This window comes from Vollenhovia emeryi, unplaced genomic scaffold, assembly GCF_000949405.1.
Source record: "Vollenhovia emeryi isolate VEMERY1.0 unplaced genomic scaffold, V.emery_V1.0 DF939201.1, whole genome shotgun sequence".
NCBI lineage: Eukaryota > Metazoa > Arthropoda > Insecta > Hymenoptera > Formicidae > Vollenhovia > Vollenhovia emeryi.
The window spans coordinates 86,268-110,971 of NW_011967165.1; the positions used below are offsets into that span (position 1 = coordinate 86,268).

General features: G+C 41.8%; 1 protein-coding gene across 9 annotated transcripts in view; it reads right to left on the bottom strand.

Annotated features, from left to right (window-relative positions):
- Positions 1–32: 32 nt before the first annotated feature.
- Positions 33–24,704, bottom strand: part of LOC105561753 (protein kinase C and casein kinase substrate in neurons protein 2) — a 54,335-nt gene continuing 29,663 nt past the window's right edge. For 3 of the 9 annotated variants that reach the window (XM_012012022.1, XM_012012023.1, XM_012012024.1), the window contains 9 exons: positions 10,247–10,638; positions 9,693–9,881; positions 8,845–8,865; positions 6,226–6,452; positions 5,776–5,896; positions 4,535–4,645; positions 2,457–2,617; positions 2,205–2,374; positions 33–2,039 (listed from right to left, as the gene is read on the bottom strand). In XM_012012022.1, coding sequence (XP_011867412.1) covers positions 1,927–2,039; positions 2,205–2,374; positions 2,457–2,617; positions 4,535–4,645; positions 5,776–5,896; positions 6,226–6,452; positions 8,845–8,865; positions 9,693–9,881; positions 10,247–10,609 — 1,476 coding nt within the window. In that variant the 5' untranslated portion in view covers positions 10,610–10,638 and the 3' untranslated portion in view covers positions 33–1,926. Of the gene's footprint in view, positions 2,040–2,204; positions 2,375–2,456; positions 2,618–4,534; positions 4,646–5,775; positions 5,897–6,225; positions 6,453–8,069; positions 8,082–8,844; positions 8,866–9,692; positions 9,882–10,246; positions 10,639–24,704 lie in introns of all 9 variants that reach the window. The other 6 variants (XM_012012026.1, XM_012012027.1, XM_012012025.1 and 3 more) reach the window with 6 other exon arrangements.

Here is a 24,704-nt window from a genome sequence, read left to right on the forward strand (position 1 = left end):
TTATTTTGGCTTGGAAGTTATAGAAAATTTGCTTTTTGCTAACGAAAAAAGGTTTTATTATTTTGATTTTAACATAAATTTCTCATGTGTCAATACCATATGTTTTACATAGAACTTTGATGTTATCTTGAATTTAAGTACAGGTAATTGTTCTTTTATTTTTAACAAGATATAAAAGATTAATACCATGTAATTGTAAATACAGTAACGATATAAATCGATAGAATGTTTTATGTAGAAGTCATTTATTAAATATACATAATAAATTTTATACACAAGCTACAATTTATATAAAACTTCACAACTTTATGGAACTGTGAACATACGTTACAAAAGGTAATTTGGAGGATTAATTAAATTTAAAAAAAAATTAGACTGAATTTATAATTTTACTATATATTCTGTATGGTATTTACATAAATACTGTGTACATAGACACAATGTATTCGTAATGAATACTTTGTTTTCTTCTTCAAAACGTCTATATTATAATAATCGTAAATCAAATATCCCTATGACTCTGCAGCTAACGCATCAGGGGATAATTCACAACATATTTTACGAAAGAAGCCCTTTGAAAAAAAATGTTACCTACAAGTTAATTTTTACATGATTCATGCCAACTCTCTAAGATCTTACGCCTAATCTACAATGTGCTCTTTGCGTATTATCTAGAAAATCTTCGATTTTACATAAACAAATTAAAATACGTAAAAACTTCGTCGGCAGCGTACGATTGTACAATGTATAATGTACAATTTCATTTTGCACGCGTTTTTAAATATATTTATTCGCTATGAAATATAATGTTTCTAAACGCAGCACATTGTGCAGATTAGGCTTTATACATTTAGTTTCGGAAAAACTTGTTTCATTCAATACGTGTGTGGTATTTGGTAGATATTATTATACTATATTATAATTAAAGTAACGTTTAATACGAGACGTCTCTTTATTCTTTTCAACGTATTATAATTCCGAGATATATAACTTTTAAACGTAAATAAACGATTGAATGAAAATTATTTTTTTAAACGCGATTCTCATATCGGACTGATAAAAACAAGTTATGTATACATACACACATACATATATGTATATGTACACTTTAGATGAAAACATTCTCTTACAACATATTGATAATTCACATTTAATTCATCAAAATATCATATTGACTATAAAATTTAATTAAATGGAAAAATTATCGATTTCTGGGTCCCGAATTTTTTGTGTATTAAATTGATGCCCATTCAAAGTGCTGCATCTTATGTTCAAATACTTCAAATGTAACACTTCAAATTTATTAAACGACAATTAATAGCTTCACATATTGCTAGGTTCTTACAGCTATTATATACAATGACACCATTTATATAGACATTTGTTTTTAATAGTACCTTTTTAATAACAATAAATTAAATAGAACTCTCGTCTTGTCTCAACCAAAAGATTCTTTTCGTTACAACAATGAGTCGTAAAACGCAGTGTTCCAATATTCTAAACTCGCTATACGCGCGCCACACGCGTGTAATCCATGTTTTTATCCATAGAGACTAACTAGTGAAGGACTTTAACTAACCTAGCTATCTAAAAACAAATTTCATTCTGAGTGAGGGGTATATCTTCGCGCGGGGAACCGTTCATTTTAACTCCGCTAGTCACGGAGGCAAGATCTCGAAATGGAATCGCCACCCGCCATTTATACAGTTCGTAAATGCAAACGGCCATCAATTTATCTAGAGGTACCTGATTTTAATGACTCGCTGTAACTCGTTTCTTCATCATGGGCCGCGTTGTCCTACGGGGAGCCGCGAATCTCCAAACTCGCGCAAATGACAGCGAAGAAAAACGAAACACAATTTTGTTCTTCGCGGAGATTACATATTTAAGTAACTAACTTGTGGATTTGGCTTTGCATTAGTTAATCTATTGCGACACCAAGCCTACATAATTCGCCGGATAGAGGCCCACTCTGCCGTCCTTCCTTCCTTTACACCACCCTTGCTCGTCTTCGTCTTCCAGTTTTTCGAATACATCTCCTAAAAAACAAAATCCAAACGGAACTCAAATTAATATTATTCGACATTAATTGTGTGAACCACGAATTGAAGTAATATCACTCTTTTGCTAAACGTGGCAGATAATTGGCAGAGTCACTCAAGTTGGATCGAGCGACTCTGAAATTCCGCGAGGAACATCCTTTCCTGTTCTACCTTGCTTGAAACTCAGCTCGTCCGCTTCGGCTCCCTCGTAATCGTACAAGGCTCGCACGGGGACCCCTGGTTCCCCATTGTCGACCAGTGGTTCACCACCGTCCTCGTCCCATTCCTCCTCTTCGAACGGGTTCGACTCTTGCTTGGCGTTGGTGCCATTACTGTAATCATCACGCATTTTAGTACAGATTAATAAAACGCACACCGATAAGATCTATCAATTTATCTCTCACGACAACTTACGTGATAGTCGAGGTCCTGTTGACACTGTCTGTATCGTTCTTCTCCGACGACTGCTTGCTGGAGCTTATGGTGTCCGTTTTACTGTCCCCGTGATTGCTGTCCGCTGATATCACTCGGCCGGCGGACTTTGATTTTGATTTGTTATTAACCGTCGGGAATTCCTGTTTGAACGGGAAGAAGAAAGCATCTTAGATACGTCTCGACGAGATCTGTGTGAAAGTGATACCGTGATACCGGGCGCACGAATCTCTCGATGAAAACGCCATGCGTGCAACCAAGAGTGTATAAGGACACGAGTCCCTCGCCGCGAATACTTTGCGTTCGGAATGAGCATGCCGACGATGCATGTGCGATTTCGTTGAAGCCTATTTCATTGCGTCTATCCTCCCAATAATCTTGCGTGCGTCAAGAAGATTCATTATCTCCAGGCTTACATTCGACCGCGATAAGGCTCGACAATGCAAGAAGTCTATCTTTTATGGAGAGGCTAGTATCCGGATTCCCATTGCGATAAACGTTGAAAAACAAAAAAAAAGCGTATGTACAAAGCACACTCAGGCTCGAGATAAAATCTCTTGGAACAATCGTGGCAATGAATGCGTGATATCTCTGGATGAACGGATTAATTATGAATAGTTAAAACAATGCCATTTGAATTCTGTATCACCGGCGTCATTATTGTTATTGCGTTATCGACGAGACACAAACGAGACGTCCTTGTGCGAGAATAATAATTTAGCTGTCGGCTATGTACAGAGAGTTTAATGCTGTACCATGCATGAAATTAACATACAGAATCGCTCGTAACCGTCGCGGTTTCTTCGGAACTTGTTTCCCCTTTGCAAAAATCCGTTTGGACGCTATGTCCACGTAGATCTTTAACTCGAATAACTATCTCGGCTGCTACACGTTAAACCGAAACTCTGCTAAAGGCTAATCTACAACGTGTTCTTTCTAGAAACCTTCTATTTTGTAGCCAATAAATACGTTTAAAAATGTGGGCAAGTTGATAAATTGTACATTGTACAATCGTAAATTGTCGACTAATTTTTTAAGCGTTTTTACTTGCTTATACAATAGAATGTTTCTAGACGCAAAGAGCACATTGTAGATTAGGTTTCAAGATTGCAAATGAAGATACAATTTATAATACTCGAGCAAGAAAGTTTCCAAAGGAAAGTACGACAATTTTGACGAAATCTGCTGCTTATTCCTCCATTTGCGAAGTTAACTCCGTATTAGTTCCGTCATTTAGCCTTCCGTAACGCGACCATCGTCGTGATCTTCAAACGTGACCATGCAGACGCTGCATGTGATTTTTCACAATCGGTTGCAGGCATATACGACTTAAGTCTAACGATTTATACACGTATAGATCTCTTAATAATATTACAATTATCCATACCGTATACCATGAGCAGAGTAATAAGCGTCTTGCAAGAAACTTATTTACAAACTTTTGAGGAGAGCTTTCCTTATAAGCTTGACTTTTCAACTTAGCCAAGAACAATTTATACAACTATTTTCATTAGATATCGTTAACTTAACATCGTTAATTACTTCGAAATATGTGAATAATAAAATCGGGAGTATAATCTCCCTTCTCGATTGATCTGACTTCGTAATCCTTTGTACGACGGACCTCGGATCTTTCGCGAGGCTGCCTCTCCAGCTTGTAAATTCGTTTCTGCTGTACCTGCCGCAGGAGGCTGTCCGTGTTCACCTTTAGACACAGATCCGTGCGAATACGTGCGAGCGCAAGAGCGGAGAGGATTACGGTTAATTCGGTTAGGAGCTAGAAGCTGAGAAAGGAAACCCATCCTGGATGACCTCGCGGCCGGCTGGGACATCCGTTAAAAAGCTGTCGCGTGCCAGCCTGACCGGTGCCGGCGATCTTTCTCTTTCTATCACATCCCCTCGAGCCGATCGCTCCGAGATCGGGACGGGACCGGCTCGTCGGCGGTAAAGTACAGTAGGCGGGCGGGTCTCGGATGCCGCGGATTGTGTTGGAAACGGTTAAAGTGAGACTGGCGCGACGTGTGTGCGTGGTGTGTTTTAACGTGTAAACAAAACTTTACATGCAGATCCTCGCCGACCGGGCGTTGATTGATGAGAGTGATGGAGCCTGCCGGGAGCGCCTCCTTCGACTTCGAGCCCTTCGTGATCTCGCGGAACTCCTCTGTGTAGTCCTGCATAATAGCAATGTCCCAAAACAATCACATGCATGCATTCCGGAAAATTGTCAGGGATTGTTCTTTCTCTCTCTCTCTCTCTCTCTTTTCTTGCTCTACATTGTCTTCACAAATGTTAAGAGTACGATAACATGATGTGAGAGCTTTCGACTAACATCTAAGTACTTTTGAATCGAAGGAAAAGACGAGAGAGAGGCGACGGTGTGGGGATGGGTGTTACTCTCGCAACGAATTTAACCCTTGACAGTGGATGCATTCCACGGGGACGTGGACGAGCGACGATAGTACGACCGCGATAACGACCAACCCGGTTCTTCTGCGCAAGGCTTTTTTCTTCACACGAGTTAGTTAAAGGAGAACTCTTGGTAAAGGGGCACCGGCTTGCAACCCGTAATCGGTATAAGATCGACGAACTCACGTTATATACAACGACCGCGTAAATTTTTATGTTATTCTCTTTCGGGGTGGGAAGGCAAGAAAAGTATCGGAGAATGTATATCGCGCCTCGGAAACGACACACGTATGAGAGATTACGGGTTAAGAAAGCTTGAAAACTGAAGAAGGCAAAAACATTGTTGTCAAGCAGGGTAACTTTTTCACAGGCGAATGTACAGAGGAAAGCGTAATTCTGATTTTAACAACTACGGAAAGGATTGACGACAACAGCGACGAGTGCGAGGGTTAAAAACGCTGATTAAAGAGCACCCCCCGATTTTTCGGAGCATTCGCTCGATTTTTTTTAGCGCGACCGCAAGACGTAATTCCCATTACCATCCCGTTCTTTTGCAAGAATCGATATGTCGCTACTCGAATTTGGACGTGGCTTGTTTCTCAACGGAGCTCCGTCTCCTCTTTTTACCTTTCGATATTATCGCGAAATCACAGCGAGTATCATGTATACCGTCGAATCGAACTGCTGGGGATAAGAGAGGCGTACCGAGGCGCACAGAACGTCCAACATGTAATAGTAAAATTATTGTAAAAAAGGGGGGGAGGGGCAGCTATGTAGAGAGTAATATTGAGTCCACGCTACAGCTAGTTGTTGTCTAACGACAGATCTTCAACCACGAGCAGGGCTTTTACATGCGACAGTAGAGCTTCTTTAGCGCAAAGCGTAAGCGACTTACTTCGAACTGCGGCCAATTCATAGCCATATTGACGCCGTGGTTATTGGACCACCATTTCAGGTCCTTCTCGTGATCGGCATTGTTTATCGTGTGATAGAACTCCTCGTATATCTGCGGAAGCCTGGAAAACGGTAATACGCAATCTATAGTAACGGCCGTTAATGACATGTGAAAGTTTCATATTCGTCAAACGTAAAATACTGGATACTCGGGGAGAGGCGCGACTCCAATTTCGGTTTTATTTGATCTGGAGTGTCGAGGCAAAATTGGAGAATTAATTGAGCGACGAAAACGAAAGTCTCTAATCAACGTTGATTATGACAGACGCGCTCGCCGGTCGCGTTGACGAGCAACGCATCGATTTTTGTAATATGTATATCTATCGAATTTGCGGTTACGCAACATTGCACAATACGGCTATGCGATAGGAGGGGGGGGGGGGGGACTTACACTGGGTCCTGCGATACGTTGAGACACTTGTGAATGCCGAAGAGGACGTCTTTGAAGAACTGTAATCGCTGCGCCTCCATCTCCTGGCACTTCTCGAACACTTGCGTCATGTCCTCCATGTACTTTGGATTGTACTGATTGATTTCCTGAAGAGCCGCCTCGTACTTCTCCTTCGCCTTTTGCACCTCCTCCTTCGTTTTTTGCACTCGATCCTGCATCTTCTTCACCTGTCGAAAGAGAACGAGAAAACGCTTAGAAACTCTGCGAGGAGCGTTCTCTTTAACGCCGGGTTGAAGGTAAAGGCTTTGGTCGGCACTGACGAGACGTGGCCCAGGAGCTTCGGATCTTTGGAGAAAACGATATGCAAATCGGAGTCACTTGACGCGAATCTCTAGATCTAATTTACTCTTTCGTTAGTTCCGCGCAAAGTCCTACGGATCGTTGATCTAATAGGCCCGTTTCTTTATCTTCAACCTCGTCTGGCCCATCGCCAAAAAGCTGAGGACGCTCTTCGGCGATGTTAAGCGCCACATTGAGAAAGGGGACAAGAAATATATGACAATTTCCGTACGTCAACATGTGCGAAGAAGTATATAATCTGGCTACTTTTGCTGGCTACTTACAACATATCGTTCAATCTACTTGTATACGCTTACTTCGCCGTGCAACTACGCGTAAATAATACATAAAATAATGGCAATTCTACTGTAATAACGATCTAGCTTGCATCTTTAAGGTATCTCTAGGTCGAAACTAAAATCTACTGCTGTCTACGCGGGTAAGATGGGAAACATTCATCTCATTGAGGTGCAGCGTAAAAAATCGCATGTATATCGCACGTATACTTGCAAACTTTGCGTCCGAAACTTTCGCGAAGGCCCACAGAACGTTCTCGGATCTTCATTGGGAACTTTGCGATGGAACTTAGGTGAATTTCACGGAACTTGAAAATGTTCTGGTAACACAGTAATCTCGCCGCTTTACATAATTCCGTAATTACAGCGCTCACTCTCCGACCGTGCCGCGACGAGGACAAGGTTGTGGGCGCTCGGGTGAAATTTATGTCATTACTCGATTTTACGGGAAAGAAAAACGTCGAACGCGTGCTCGTCGAGTATCGCGCGCCGCGAGCGCGCGCTCTAAGAATTTAGAGTAAGAGGCGAAGGGATTTACATATGCCGGCACATGTATCATCCATATTCCACGCACGTGCGCGCCGCATTTCTCCCGCGCCGATCTCCGGTTTTACTAAATTACGGTAATACACGTCCAAGTGTGGGTTCTTGCAATTACGAGCGAGGCTTAATCAATCAAGCCGGGACGGTACACAGAAATTACACCCGTTGCCAGTCATATTTCCTCTACGTGGCAACCCTTTAAATATACAGCCACTCCGAATAATTATTAAGCAGCAGTACGTCCGATATAAATAAAAGCCAAGCGTGCCGCATCTAAGATAAGGGATGGATCGACATCAGAAGTTGACCAGGTATGTAGAGGAAAGTCCTCTATTATGAGATAGCAGGTTTTCAATACCCAAACTCAATCACAAATCTCTCTTTCGCAACGATTACACAGTCTAAGAATGAATTTTTCACTAAACAGATTTCGCTCCAAGGGCGATAAATTCGTGGTGAAAGCAACAGATGACGCCTGTTAATTTAACAAAGACCCCGCCATCTCATATTACTTTCCTCTACGTATACGGAGAGAAGAGAAGGATCTCTCGAAAGAACATTTTTACGCTACGGTTGCGCCTTTCCGATTTCGATCCATTCGACTGATCAACATTCCGAGCGCAGATACCTCTCGTGCGAAAAGGTTCAAGTCAGAGTTTTGCTTACCAGCAGAGCCTTCTGCAATAGGGAAAGTAAAAAGAAAACAGAGAGAGGAAGACATAAATTGAGAAACATGCGACATGCAATATCGTAATACATACAAACTGAACGTCGCCTATTTTATTATCCCTAAGGTTTTTTGGTATTCTGAGCCTCCATGCACCACATCCACAATCTGTCATCTAGAAACCGTCGTTAGCCGTCTTTCAAAGATGCCTGCTCTCCGACATCGGGAGTCAATTACTGTGCCGATTATTGAGCCGCGTGTGCCCGCGAAGTTCTGTCGATAGTTCCGCGATTCACGGGATGTTGGACTCTCAGAATTGTCGAGAGACATGGAGCGCGAATTTTTGCTTTAGAAAAAAAAATCCTTTCTTCTCCTAAGCTCGGGATCGCAATCTCTCCCTCCCTCCCTCCCTCCCTATAATTCTAACGGCAATTAGAACAATATGGCGTCGATAGCGAAACTCAGATGGAAAGCTGCAAGGTGGTTTTTCTATCGCGTCACAGGCTCGCGTTCACGTCACTCTCGGGTATCATTTGTATAATTATTACCGCGCAAGAAGCGGAATGAACGTACGTGTGCACGTACGGTTTGTACTACGATCGTTACAAAGTATCCTTTCCGTTCCGAATAGGAGACACGTTGGGCAAGAAAAAACACACAGACGTGCAAGAGGAACTCCGCGTCTCCAGAGTCGCGTATCGTTAGCTTACCGCGAAAACGGCTCAAGCAAGAAGAGGCGCATGCAAGAATTCTTAAGAATAAGGTGTAACGTACGTTTTCAGAGCCTCGGGCCATCTGCAAATAATACTCGCTAGAGAACAACTGTATCTATTGTATTATAGAGCGCGACTAATATGCGTCATGTTAATACGAACGTTGCGTTTTTTAATCCGGTTGTCACGTCGTCTCGAAAAGGGTATCGATAAAAACGTGAATGGACCCTGGGATCGAGTTACCTGACTAATTGCGGATTTTAATCGCGAGTTAAAATACGCAGCGCTGTTAGAATAATTAACGTGTTAATTAAGATAATTAATGCGCTAGTTATAAATATAGGCTATCCGCAAAATAATAGTTCAACTTGTCGCCTTTGTCATCGTTTGCTACTTTACGTTACTCGTTATCTATATTCTCGTTTTAAACCCCAACGCTATAAACGACGGACAGAAATGTACGACAATGAGAAAATGTACGCGGCGGGAATTGTCTCTTAAAATGTACCCTGAAAATCATGTAATCGTGGGACGTAATGTATTTTGAAGAATTTCAAAAAAACTTTCATAAAATTCATTCAAAATGCCGGCGTTGTCCCACAATTACGTACTTTTCAGGATAAATGTTAAGAGAAAATTCTCCCCGCGTAGACACTTTACGCGCTCTATTGTAACACGGGAACGTTATTATCGCAAATATTACTTCGCCAGGAAGAAATCCATGCCGATTCGCGCCGATGCGGCTCAATCGTAATCCGCCAGTCTTTTAAGAGTGCACGTGATGACAAGTGATCTCTATGGCAATACGTGATCGTTGCGCCGATCGATTGATAACAAAGTTGTTACGAGTGACAGGTGATGTAAAGTCGCGAGACGCGCGCGACACAATGGAAACGTAACGACCCTCACCTGATCCGGCGAGAGAGAACTGTCCGCCGAGGCGTTCCTCTCCATGTTCGCCGCGGTTCGCTCGGTCTTACAGCTGTTGTGGTACTCCGACTTCGCCTTCTCGACCTTCTGCAGAAGCTTCGCCCATGGCTTCTGCGCCTTCTTGAACGCGTCTTCCATCTCCTTGCGCTCCTTCAGGGTCATCATCGACTGCAATCACGGAACCAAATCAGCGCATTAGCAGCTATCGCGGAAACTCGTGTAAGGTATATCACTAATTAGCGGACTTCAGGAAACTACTTTAAATGACGGACGAATAAATATTATAAATATTAATGCCGTGTCGCGCGGGATCTTCTATCAAATCTACAAGGAATTTACTAAACTTTTCTTCCTTCTAAAATTACTTATTCGTAAAACATGAATTAGAATCAATCAAGATTTATTGTACCTCTTTTGTCATTCAACGGTGCGTAAAAAGTCTGAGTCAGCCCTTTTCAGGGGAGAAATTCAAAAATTTCACGACTCGGAATTTCTGTTTGAAGGACCCACCGCTTGTAGTACCGCCTTTTTACCTTGTGATATGTATCCTTCTGCCACGTCTTGACTTGCTGAACGATGTCGTTGCAGAGGTTCTCTTTGACCCTGAGATGAAGGTCGCAGAGTCTGTCGGACTCCACCAAAACGCCCTTCCACGCCGCCTCGGTCGTGCCGTACTCGGGTCCCTTCTCGATCTTGTCGTTCCAATTCTTCGACCAGCTTTTGAGCGCCTTGGCATAGTTCTTCTCGATCTCCGCCCTTTCCTGGACCAGAGCTATTAGACTGTCACAGAGCTTCTGACCGTCCTCGATCCTCCTCGTCGTTCGTTTGTAGTTTCCCGGCTCCCAGAAGGAGTCCGACGTTGCTATCAGCATGTTGTCGTCGCTGTGATGTGACATCTTAGCCTAAGTCGAGAAATCCCTTTCGCCTGGAAATAAAAAAGGGGAGCAAGCGGTCAGAGAGATGGCAACAGTATTCGGTAAATAGAGGAGAACAATTTATTTATTATGCGCGCGTCACGTACGAAATTTGACGATGTGGCATAAACGGTGCTTGATTTTTCTTTTATATCGTCGCGTACTAATAGCTTTCGAATTCACATACGAGGTAAAAAAAGAACCTTCTCTCTCTCGCAAATTACGGTCATTACTGCGTGGAGCTGTCGTTAAGCTAAGAAATACTATTATGGAGGGCTCATTTGATGAGGAATATAATAGAAACTTAATAAGAGAAAGACAAGTCTTTAAAGAGAAAAGTTATTCGAAGCTCGAATGCATTATTACAAAGCTACAAAGAAAACAAATTCAATTTACAAGACCGAGAAATTACGTTATTACCGGTGTGTAGAATCATCTGTGACTTGAATATCTATTTATGTCGTTCGGTACGCAAGAAGAGATTTATTTAATATCTTTCACGAGCTCAGAGAAACGTATGAGTTCGTTATAAATGTATTCATGCAGAATTAGACTTCAGCTGGGGTATCCAATTGCAATGTCAATTTCCACGCGACAATACTACAGTATTTTTAGAACAGAGAAAAGTACGTTATTATAATATTACAAGAAATACGTCAAGACGCATTTTTACAGAAGTCCTTATAATTTCTTTTATTCCACATATTTTTGCTCAATACAATTTCTGTCTCTCTCGACCTGTTTTATATGCCGAGAAGTTGCAAATTCCTCGGATTATCGGCGAGGAATTCACGAGCTGCAAACGGACGTGTGTAGCCGTCCCTATGCAGGAATGTTGAATATTTGCTGGAGCGAGCACGGTAGTTATTGGATTACGTCTCGGTTTGGATCATCGATTGGCCCAATTTGCGAAGCCATCACAACTCTGCTTCGGCGACATTCGTATGCGCTGACACGTGTGATATGTTTACATACTTTGCGGATTTTTTTTTGGCTCTGCGTACACAGAGGGAAAAACCTAAAGACTCTTGGTTTCGTGTGTGGCACAAAGCTCTACAGATTCTTCCAATCGATAGAAATCCATTGGATGATCCCTGACCTTCAATTTAAATAATTCAATTACATGATGAACTGAACCGACGGAGTGAATTAAATATTTATCAGCTGTTTATTTTTTCGATTTCTCGAAGAACGACGGTCTCGTTGGATAAGACTGGCACATCGAGAGAATACTCTCCTGAAATCGCCAAGTCTTCCGTGAGGCGATTTTATTGCAAGGCGGCACGTAACGCAGCCGAGAGAATGAAAATCGCGTCTGCGCGATGCTGCGCGTGCTGCGATTCTCGATTGGGTCAAGCGGACTAACAATTAGATGCAGCGGCTCGGCGAGGCTCGTTCGTATGCAAATGGGGTGCATCTAGCATGCATTTGCCGGTTCTAGTCATCAACGGTTACGGAATTACTTGATGGAGTTTTACGGCTAACAACATCGGCGCCGCTTCTTCTACCTTAACAGCGTGACTTTATAAAGCACGGAAACAGTTTCGTTTCGGGGAAGAAAGGGGAAAAATCGGATGAGTTATCGCAATCTAACCCAATTGCTCAACAAACGGACGACGGGAAGTTTTTCCAATTCCAGGGAAAGGAATTTAAATCCTTTAAGTCTTTTGTTTCACGCAGATATTGAGGTGCGCAAATTCGGTGATATGCAGAATCGAAATATAAAATTCTCAACTACTTTCTCGTTTACGCTTAACAAAGGTCCTGTAATCGAGTATTAAAATTCACAAGTGTGTTAAACTGCCTTTCATTTACAAAAGAAACATACGAACAATGCGACATGCGGGATCGCGTGGAAATGAATCGAAAAGGAGGCAAGTGGCTGCGTTTAGTAACGAGACAATGGCCGGTCGTGAATATATGGGAGCGCTCGTGGCTCGTGCGTTAAGAGACGTCCTTGCTGAAAACCGAAGTCTTCGGTGAAAGTCGACGGGAATGAAATCTAGGGACCGGCGAGATCCGCCGTTCCATAGATTGTGAGATACCTCTTTACAGAGAGAGAGAGAGAGAGAGAAAAAATTGAAGATCCGTTGTTTCCTCGGTTCTTGAGCTCGTTTTCCCGTGCTGTGCCCGGCGAGAGCGCGGCGGAAACAAGGAGCATCGATATCGTTGCATAAATCAGTAAGAAGCGTTTAATATGTAATTACTATCTGAATTGGAGGGTCGTCCAAGTATTGATTTCGCAATGAAAGTTAATTGTATAATTATGTGAACGAGGCAGAGAGAGAAATGCAAACGAGTTTCATCACATTTTTAACTAATAATCGATTTCATGTTTATGACAAATATTGAAATTTATATCCGTTAAAAATCTAGCTCTCCAATTTGCGGTATTTCTCAACCAACTCCGCGGCTATTTGCTCGAATGATTGAAATTACTGGACATTATGTATAACAGACCATCGTTGTCTGAAAATTATCGACTCTGCAGCTCTTTGATTTATTGAATATTCGCGTAGAAATTCGTAGAGTTATGCGCGCTGCGCAAGAGATAGTGAACGAAGGTTTAGCGGTTCTCCAGACTAATTTGCATAGGTTTTAATGCAAATGCTTATGGAAGTGATATATTCTTGAACAGTTCCGTAATGTGCACATAGAATCATAGGCTTACGTGTCTTAGATAAACGTACAGGGTGTATCAGATACCGCGCACTTTTCCGCAACAAAAATCATAACGAAATAATATAATCTTCAAATTGACATCCAAAAGCAAAAGATTAACAATCGACAGCAATAGACAGTAAAATCCTGGACGTTTCTGTATGAAAAGAGATTTCTGTGCTTCTTGAGATTGAGATCTTCAATTTCTCTCGCCATATGAGAACTGTGAAGATTTAGGCTGACTACATCGGTAGAGAGGAAGAGGAAGAAATCACGATGATGACGAAGAATAAGGAGGCGTGGGCCGAGAAGAATGCCGCCAGGCCGGCCCAGGGAACGACCGATGAAATCGGTAGATCGAGAAGGTCGCATCAAGGCTCCGGGATCAAGTCCGATTTTCGGCGCCGTGCCGGACAGGTGGAGCAAGGAATTGTTGCTTTTCAGCTCGCGCGCGCACGAAACGCGCAGCACGTTTCCTCGGCGATCGAGCCCTTTCCTTCGCTTCGGACTCGATCGGAATGGGCACGGTCGCTCTGGATCGTGGAATGTTGCTCCGCTGGCTGGATCGCTCGCGATCTCGAAGGCGCCGTTGAGCGTGAAGGATTAATCGATTACGCTCTTCTTCGTGTTAAAACCGCAATATTTGCCGGCGGACCTAGGCAGACGGACGAGACATTCGCGTGTGGTAGCGTGAGGCACGATTGACGAGTAATAGATTTATGCAATTAACTTTTTTCAATAGTAAATTTTTAGCAACTCAGGCACGTTAAATAATTAGATGCTGAGTTTAACGAGGCTTGACCTCGGAAATCGTATACGGAGAAAAATTTCTCTTAAAACTTACCCTAAAAATCATATAATTGTGGAACAACATGATATAATATTTCGTAGAATTTTATGAGTTTTTTTAAAGCATTACAAAGTACTTATGCATTACATACAAAATTCTCCAAAATACCTTGTTATTTCACGATCATGCGATTTTCAAGGTAAATTTTAAGAGAAAATTCTCTCCGTGGATAATTGAAAATTTATAATCGATGAGACGTGCGATGCAAGCTTAAGTGTCTATATTAGATTTTTGCATATATTATTTGTACTTTATGTATCAAGTTATACATCAAATGCAATATCATTAATTAGATTAAATTGTGCACCCTAAAAATAATTAGGATCGATGTTAAGTCCTTACAATTATGTCATCGCAACGCGAATAAATTCCCAAGTATTTATGCTGACTAAATAAGGTCGTCTTCAGCCTTTGAAACAAATAGATAACAACTGGAGCTGAATTACGGCGTGTGACATTGAAACCGTGCACACGGTTCACTTTTCAAAAGCGTGCCGTAATGCTGGAAAATGCCGCGTATGCAGATACCGTAAAATGTGTGTCGTTCGTATTTTCGTGAGTAGCAAAGTCGGGCGCCGTCGTAATCGAAAAATCGACGTAGAGAGAATAAAAAAAAAGCAAATTAAAGCTGAATAAACAAGCTAACTGACCAATGCATTGGTTTAACTGAGATACATTTTTCCAAGTCCGTGGACCAAAAAAAATTTGGAAAATTTTCGTCTCGCGCTATTTCTTATGATTGCGTGATAACTGTAGCTCACAAAAATTTTTTGCCGAAAGATCCCAAAACTAGAAACTTAAAGCTTCAAAATTCTTTTTTTTTAAATCTCCATACGACCATTTTTCACGGAGATACAGCCTTTCAAAAATCGTTAAAAAATTTAAGAAATTTTTTGTTCCCTTAATTTTTTCCAGTAGTATATTTCCCAAAATACCTCCAATATCTTTATTTATAAAAATAAAGTAAAATTGTCAGCGCAGCTATAGAAAGTCAGCATCGTGTATCTTTTATCGGTAAAAAAAAAAAAATAAACGCGAGATGAGCGACTCCTTCGCTCACGTTATATTTTACAATTTTTCCGTGCCGATTGATAAAAGTTATAAGTTAATAAAAATTTTTGTTGGTCACATACTGATATAGTGCCTTTGATAACAACCTGTTTTGCACAGATTTGATGACGGGTGCAAGAGAAAAGCTAACAGTATCATACGCTGACTCATTATTATCGCGCCTTCGTTTTGTTATGTCACTATTATCGTCTAATAAGGTTGTCTGATGCATCGTACGTGCGTTATAATACCCTCCTAAGTATCGAGCGTGCACACGTGTTGGCCTCGTCGAAAGCTGAGTCGCTTTCATACACATACACACCAGCGCGAGGAACTCCACGTGCATCGCACAATGCTCGGAAAACTCGCAAAGCGTAATTTTTCCTCCCGTCATCTTTTTCACATTTTAAATCTCGCTTTTGCATTTCTTCATTCAATCAAAGAAGATTGCATACATGATAAAATGAATGCGGAAGAAAAGGGTATAAAAAAATTACTTTCCAGCGCAACGCGCATAATTGCTGCAATTGCACTGTAAATTAGAAATTGTAAAGATGATGTGCCAACAGAAAATTGTGTTTGGTTATAATTAGTACATTTAAAATTCGGAAATACGCAAATATTCGGTCGTATTTAATGAAACGCATTTCCGTCGCTGGAACCGTGGTTCATGCAAAAATCCCGAGTTATTTTCATACTGTTACGCGTTCCTCTTGCTACATGAAGATATGCGAAAAACCGTGAGTTTATTGAATTCCAAAATATCGAATAACTTCTATAAAAATCGCTCGAGCGTCGCACGTTCTGAACTTCGCGCGGTCGTCGAGGTTTTTTTTAAAGCGCCCCGGGTTGCAGATGACATCACGTATTCATCTCCGCTCCGGATGAAGTACCTGGTGACCGAGAGCGCGTGGAAAGAAGCGTCGATAAGATAAAGGGCGTGTCGTAAATAAACGTGACTAACCGTAATCTCTCGCGTACAGCGACGGGAAGACGTGAACGCGCCTCCGCAACCTCTAAATAGCACGGGTGGCTGCGAACCGCACACGGTTCCGCGTAGAATTATTTATATAGCCTCCCTTATTTATATCGTACACGTAAATAAAAACGGCACCCGTGTATAGGTAATATTAATGAACGATTACGTCGCGGCTCCCTGGCGATCGTCGAGCGTGCTTCGAACGGCCGGGCATTATCCATCGCACAATAATCGCAATCCGAATTAATTACCGCCCGGATGTGGTCTCATTAATTAAAATTTCGGCCGTTTCAGTTTAGAAGTGGAACGAAATACGGTGGAATTTCGTTATGATAATTTTAATTAACGTTGCGTCTTGGGCGTAGCGTTCGTTATATTACGTCGGCCCAGTTTACAACTGCTGCAAAACGAAATTACCTTGTATCGGCCGAACGCGATGTTAAAACGTGCGCTAAAATAAAGTCGTCTCGATTCAATACGTAGGCGCGAAAGAGTGATGTATTACATACGAAATTTCAATTAAACGGATATGCATATACGTGTACGTTAACGCGCGCTATCGCATCAGCCGCATACCTGCGGAATTGGAGATAACGCTGGATAGAGATTGCTCTGGATAGCGCTTATCGCGTGCTCGACTTGATTACTCGGAACTCTTGAGTTTAGTCAAAGGTTTTCATGTATCTTTTTTATTTGTATATTCAATTTAATGCAGATTTCTGGGTCGGTGATATATATTAAATAGTAAATGACAGGACTCGTCAGGCCGCGATTATCGACGCGAGGTTCCCGATTCGGGTATCTCCGAATTAAAGATTAAAATTCCCATGTGGCCGTCGTAATTATCGATTACCATTGATCCGTCGTAATAATAGGATGCCGGGGCACGATTTTATAAATAACCGTTACAGTCGCATTGTAATGGTAATGTTATTCTTGCGCCACGTACAGGAGTCAGATCATCGATGCGAATGATACGTTCCCTCGTGTAGTCACGCTTGAGTCATCGCGTTGAGATTGCCGTTTCAGAGTTTCCTTAATGACGGGTGTCCATAGGTTTTGAAATCGTCGACGAGAGAATGCCCGTTGTTGTATGAAAAACATGTTGCGGGAAATGTCGTACTCTCGAGACTTTTTTAGTTCTGCACAAAGTCCAATTTCATTCTATACAGGAATACAGGACAAGTCTCAGAAAAGATAATAATAGTTTTTGGACGCCTCTAAACAATTAAGGAACAAGGCTTAAAAAATTCTGATTTATTGTTCGCATACCGCTTCTTGTACGTTAACTAAAAGGCGCTGAGAAGGATTTCATCGCGATTTATTTTTAATAATATTAATTGCGTATGTATAAAATTAATTTATGAATAGGTTGGATAATTGCAGAGAACATGAATGAAAGATGTACACGCGAAAGGTGGAATACCAGTGGAGTTGCTGCTGTGATGCCTATCTGATAAAAAATAAGGCAATCAGAGCACAAACGAATAGTTTATAAAACAAAAATACCGAGAACAGAACAAAAAACTAGACAGAACAGAATTTAAATAGAATATATGTGCAATATTAATTAAATCTGTAAAAAAATCTATTTATTCAAGCAAGTTAAAATATCATTCCTCTTATACCAAAACTTATACGAATGTGTAAGTTTTCACAAAATAGTTAAATAGTGAAATTTAAGTCTCTCTCTCTGAAATAAAAAACGGAGGACACTTTTCACTTCAAACTTAGATATATTTTACTTTACTATTTTGTGGAAATTTGCATATTAATCGTTTTCGGTGCTTCGGTTTTGTTTAATTGTTTTTAAAACGTGTTTAGAAGCAATCGGCACTTGCAAAAAAATATATTTATTATACACTATGTCCAGAGGACTCGATAGAAATCTCAAGATGGAAATTCGTGCCATGGCGCGCTTCGAGGACAATACCGAAGATGGTAGTTAAGGAAATATAGATGGTCTTGAAAGCAATGTCGCGCCACGTTAGGCGAAGAAAATGTCATTTACGGCGGTATTGCAGCAAAAGAGTAAAAAAATAGGTATTTATATACATACGAAGTTTCTTCGGGGATAAGGTTTTATATCGTCCTCGCTAGATGAATCTAATTGGCCTATTTGTGTCGAACGTTGAGTTTGCTTTTTATCATTTCTATCAGTTTCTTCATTTTCTTGCCGATCTCGTAAATATATACGAGAATCGAAAAGTTTCGTTGAAAAGAAGAGTTTGTTACTCGGTTTTGAGCTGATAATCATTTCTACACTAGAAACATTAAATTACACTTCGCTATAAAAATCTGTATTTGCGATTAAAATTATCCGCTAGCTCAACATAAAATTTACTTTCACACGCTTGAAACGGATATTTTTCGCTCTCACGTCTAAGACTTGCAAGTAGCTTTGAATAGGAACAGTCGGCTCCAACTGCCTGCAAGCTGCGAGAGACGCGGCTTTTTTTCGCGAGCTCCTGGACTGGTTTTTAGTGCAAAGCCCCCGACTGGTTCTCGAGATTGGCTGGCTCTGTTTAGAGCGCTTTGAAAAGAGACACGATTATGGCGAGAAATGAAGCTTCGCGACGGCGTTTTCGATACGACGTCGCAAACTACACGACCGTTTTGCGCCTTTTCCGCATGATAGTGTCATTCGAGGGTCAACGGATAAAGGTATGATGTTTTTTTTCAGTCTGTCCCATAAAATTTTGTTCTTGCGGCATAAAATGATAAATAACAGTTTGTCGATTCGTTTGGACGTCCTCCAGGGCATTTGGACGCTTGCGTGATCAAATCATAGACTCGCGATTACTGTCTCATAACCAGTCATTTGTCTAGGAATGGCACTATATGGCGAGTTAATGTGAACAGACAGGTGCTGTTAGAAAGTCATCATTTTCGCGTTGAACGTCGCCAATGAAGATCTTTCATTCGTTTTTCACCTTGCCACGACAGACTAATTCGAGGTTTCGATTAGTTTCACTCTCGAGCGACAATCACGAAATGCAACGTTTGCGTAATCAAATCATCGTAAAGCGGTGGATATTGGTTCGCTTTTGCTCACCGGCTCCAGTCCTCTAAAATTAGCGCTGTAATGTGGAAACTGTGCTATTACCGTGAAGATGATATAATCCATGTTTTTAAACCACTTGAAAGCGTCAAGCGAAACGTCCATTCATATTCGCGTGGTGTATTTCGTTTATTTTTAGTTCTAGTCGATCAAGAAAGATGCGACGAAGAACCTTCCGCTCACAGTTGTGCTTCACAGTTATCTCTCGTGCGGGCCAATTATTTTTTACAAATTCGGCCGTCGTAACGGAGGTGAGTTAAACAGCTTCAATCGGGACTCTTGCTTCCAGATCGTGCAGCTTGGGAGCTTCATTTTTGCTCCGCGAAAGGCAAACCGTTAACGTTCGATTAGCCATTAACCAGCTGGCGGATTAAACAATTTTGCTCCACTAGTGCGCACCCAATATTACGGTTTTCCGATAATCGAAACAATCGCGCGACGCGCCATGCGGAGATAATGATACGGCCCGTGACGTGATTTCAGGGTGATGGAGGACGTCTGCATCCGACAGTGAATCATGTGTCGACGACGGGCTGCCGTTCGCAACGACAGCCTGGCCAACGATACTTAACTGGCCGGCACAGTTACTGTTTATAATTACGTCCGCGGATTTATGTCTAAAATCTGGGTTAGTGCAAGCGCTAGTGGCAGGCGATTACACGACAAGCGGTCTTATATGTCGCCATTATGCGTGAAAATTAATTCGTTGTAAGAACATGAAAAAAAAACACAAACACTTCAGCCGCAGTGAGGCGGCAATATTAATCTTTATTAAAATACGGCATCCCGCTTTTATTTAGTCGACGTATTATCGACAGTAGCTGCGCCATACATTCGTGGCGATGGACATAAAAGTCCTTAGGTCGCACACGCTGTTTTAATTTTGAACCGGAAAATCAAGTTTCAAATGTAGGTCATGCCTCGTTCCGATATTTTGTCGTTGTGTTAACAGAAACGGTGGGACGTCATTTCGCGCTTCAGTAGAAGTAAACTGGTGCAAGTGTCAGGAACAGTTTCTTCCGCGCTACATCAACGTCGATACGAGCTTTCCCACGTTCGTATCTATTTTTTTTCTGAAAAATCCTCATTTCGTGACGTTCTCCCGCAAATCGTTCGAACCTCTGGTGATAATTAGAGAACACCGCGGCGTCGTATTTCGTGTCTCTCGTACCTTTATCGTATTTCTCATCGTTAATACGTACGAGATCGGATATCGCGCTACGGTAAAATAGTGAACGACTGGGTATGTGTAAGTAGATATTTTGCGCTTTCTTCCGCGAAGCGTTGCGACGCATTGTTCTATTTAGACTCTACCTGCAATCGATCGTCGGCGCAGAAGGGAGATTAAAAATTTCCTGGCGCGTCGCCAGTGCTCGGAAGGCCCGAAAATTATTCACGAGGCACAATGAGAAGGGGGTCCCTTGCGTGCGTCCGGCGATAATTTTTGTAATCGGAATGCGAGCCGTAGTGGCCGACGACTCCGGCCGCGGCCGGCTCGGAATAAATGGACGGGGCATTCTCTCCGGAGTATATACGTAAGAGCACGTGAGAGTAGTTGTACGAGGGAAGCGTTGAATAGACACGGAACGCGGTGCATTTTCAAGCGCGCACTCTCTCTTATTGTGCACAACACTGCGATTGTGTACGGGTCAAGGCGTCGCCTGGTCTGAAAAATGCTTTCTCGATAGTCCGCTCGTGAGTTTAAGTCTCAAGTGTTGATAAAATCGGATCTGTTCTTCTGGCCAAATTAATTTGTGCGCAGTTTTGTCCATCCGCTCTTCTTGATATTTCTCATTCTTCTGATGATGATACGCGTCCTTTCGTGTCATACCGTGGAGTTCTTTTCCCCCGCTAATATTTAAGATGGTGTTATTCCATAAAAAAATTCAGACGTTGCCAAAGACATTAAATTAATTTCACCAATAGTCGTGTAATCGCGCGAAGGTTTAAAAAAAAATTCGTTCGCAGTTGTGCAATAATAAATCCATCGTATTTAGCACCTCTACTTGCCAGTCGGATGCACGTTGCGTCTGTGGGAGTTGCATGCGGCGATGGGATCGCGGTTGGTTAATCTCAGGTCGTTTACGGTAATACGGTAATACGTACGCGTACGCGGTAATAAAGAAGCGCGAACTTCACACTTTTCCGTATTATTTAACAACATTTTTCACATATTTTCTCGTGAGTCATTGGGCACCCGCACTTTACTGTTATCAGACCCGGCGACTATTCCGGCCGGTTTAACAAGACGGTACCGGTCGTGCAACGCCGCAGGATTGCTGTTAGACCCGGGCGAGCAAACGTGGTACGTTACGGCTGTCAAAGGGAATGTAACAACGGGTAAATTATGGATAAATTACAGCGCTCATTACGGATGGGTTACGGACAAAGCAGGGCCATGTCAGTAACCTCCACGTCCACGTCCTTACCGGAGTTCAATTCCGCGCGTCGATAGGCACGCACAGTCGAAGGTTACGCGTTACCGCTCGTCGACCGTTACGTAAAAAATAAATGATCAATTTCCACCGGCGCAGGCTTCAATGATGTTTACAATGCGCCTTTTTGTCGCATTCAGCGTTACACACCGCGTACTCGCGACTACCGCGCGAAGGTGACAAAGTTTTGTTCAAGTTATTGCATAATAAAAGACTTGAATGCGAAAGATAGAGGAAGGTCCGAAGATATTGTATCAATTTCGTAGCTTTTTCATGTAACAACAATCAGGCTCGATCCGAGCCATGTAACTAGGACGAGGGGTAAACCGCTGACCCAAAATCATGTACACCAATGCCTACTAATGCCCATTGGGCATTACTTTATCTTATTATATCTTATTTTACCTTTATAATGCCCCGGCAAGGCCTAATGCCCAAACTAAGGCCCGGTCTACAATGAGTTGTTAGTCGTTAGTCAGAAGTCGGAACTGTATGTCGGTCCTTTTTCTTCCACCCAGAAAGGAAAAGGATCAACATATAGTTGCGACTTCTGACTAACGACTAACGACTCATTGTAGACCGGGCCTTATGCCTAAAAAATGCCTAGTCATGCCGTAAATCTGTACACCATAATGCCCCCCAGCGGTTTACCCCTCGAACTAGGATTTCTCTGGCATTATTTAGAGAGCACAACTTCCGAAAATTGAATGCTTCGAGGATCGGGTCGTGTCTGGGTATATAATCTCTATATGAATTATTAAGGAATCTTTGCCGTTGAGAATTACGCATGTAAACAGCCAAATTAGAAGCGGCGCACACTTTAGGCTTACGCAGCGCCTACGGCGCCTGCAGCGCGCCCTAAGGATACCACGAAGAGTCTGTGCAGCCCTTATAATCGTTATGCCATGTTTCGCACTTTAACGAGCGTCAGCAACGGCCGGTCTTCTATTAGACAAGACGTTGGAGGTGCTCCTCTCGGTTGTTGGAGAGTACAGGAATTCATGCAGGATGATCCCGAAGGTGCAATTAGTTGGAGCTGTTCCCATTGGCCTTGAAGCGAAGCTTGTTAAATCCACCTGTACGATCCTTAAAGATTGCTTCGGGCAGATTATTCAACTTGAAAGGGACGAAAGCCTCGAAATCTGGGATCAACCTTGCAAAGCTGAGAACCGTCTATCAGCAGTGTAGAAGAAAAATTTTCAGGTGACACTGCACTGCGTCCCAAGAAACTTCGACCGAAGATCGACAGATCGGCAAGACAAAACTCTATGAAATAATAAATGTAAAAGCTCTGGATAAATTAAAAATATAATTTACTTTCAGTATTTTTGTAGCAAATAATCAATTTAAGGGGTCTTTAAATCATTACTTTAATGTTTTAACAGACCATGTTTTAGATAGATATTTAATTTTATCCAATTCAAAATATACCGTTTTCAGTATTTTTATGAATTAAATAAAATAAACAACGATGAATATTCCTCGGTCCTATTTAGATATAAATCAAAATGGGCGTTTAAATTTCAATTTGATAAATAAAATAAGTTAAATTTTAAAAAATATTAAAATACCTTTCTAAATAATTATTTTAATTTTTTATTTTAAGAAAAAGCAACGTTTAGACAGGTATTTAAATATATCTAATAAAAAATCTTTATTCAGTGTTTTTATAAATAAAACAATTTTAGAGACGTTCAAATTATCTTACGCTTTAATGTTAGATTTTAACAAAGTGCAAATTTTTGGGAGATATTTACACACATCCCTCCTGCTAACCCTTTATTATCGATTATCTAGAGTATTGTATACTTAAGATTTAAGGGGCTTATTAGAGAGGCTTATAATACATACGTGTACTATTCCGCGAACTACAGTTTATGGCTTACTCCTGTTTCGTTTGAGAACATCAAATAAGAGCAGTGGTGCGTGTATTTGCGTAGAAAATGGCAGGAAGATGCGGCACAGTTGCACGGTTCCTTTCAGTTTGAGAAATCGATTTTACGAACACAAAAGACACTCTTGCGAAGAAGGAACTTCGTTATCGATTGGATGGAACCACCTACTTTCTCTCGTACCTCGCTCGGCACACAATCCCGCCGCCATATGACACGATCAAGAAGCTATCGCATCAGCATTTTTCCTCAGGATTTAAGCGCATTATACTGCACGCCGTAGATCTGTGCTTTATCAGGCCCTTGCGCGGGAGACTCCGTAGGGAGTTACCGTCGCGTTATCGAGCGGATCGCGAAGTTCCATTATGGGGCCAGACTCACGATAGCAGAATTTTAGATACATTCTGCAGCGTCACAGCTAACGGTTAACAGTTTTGATATAATTGCCCGTATACGGACGTGATAAGAAAGTTTGGTCGCCGTCGCAACGCGCATCGCATTCAATTCAACTCCCGGAGTTAATTTTGCCGTTTAAATTATTAAGCGAGTTTAGGGGAGTTTAGGGGACAAATTTTACGCAGCGCGTAATATCCCCCACCTTGCGCTCCCGCCGTTAAGTGCTTCATATATTTTTCTCCGCACAGCACCGCGCGAAACGCCGAGAACGAAAGACGGGAAAATGGATGAGAGCAAGCGGGGTGACGGAGGAAAGGGTTTTGAAATATGTGGAGCGTAAAGAGGCCGACAAATTTCAACGTCTATTCCCAATCGGGTCGTGACAGGCTGATAGCCGGCCGTCGCCACCAAACTATATCACTCGGATAACTCGCTGATAATACGATAGAATTATCTTTGTCAAAGAGAACCGGAGGGACCAAGTATTTTGACAGCGCACTTGTAGATTGCGAAGGTGTCCGAAATCCGTTCGGTCGCAATGATATGCGTGCAACCTCGTCTAGCATAAGAAAATTATGCGGCGCATTAATTTATCTAATGCTGAAGTTCCTTATTCAGAATGTTAATGGGCGAGGGTCTCGCCTCGACATGAAGGAAGGGTTACGCTACGCCAGGTTAATGAGAATTAGTATAATAATTGCGCATAATGAAAGTAAATTATTAAATTATTACGTTGTAGGATTTTCTCGTAGG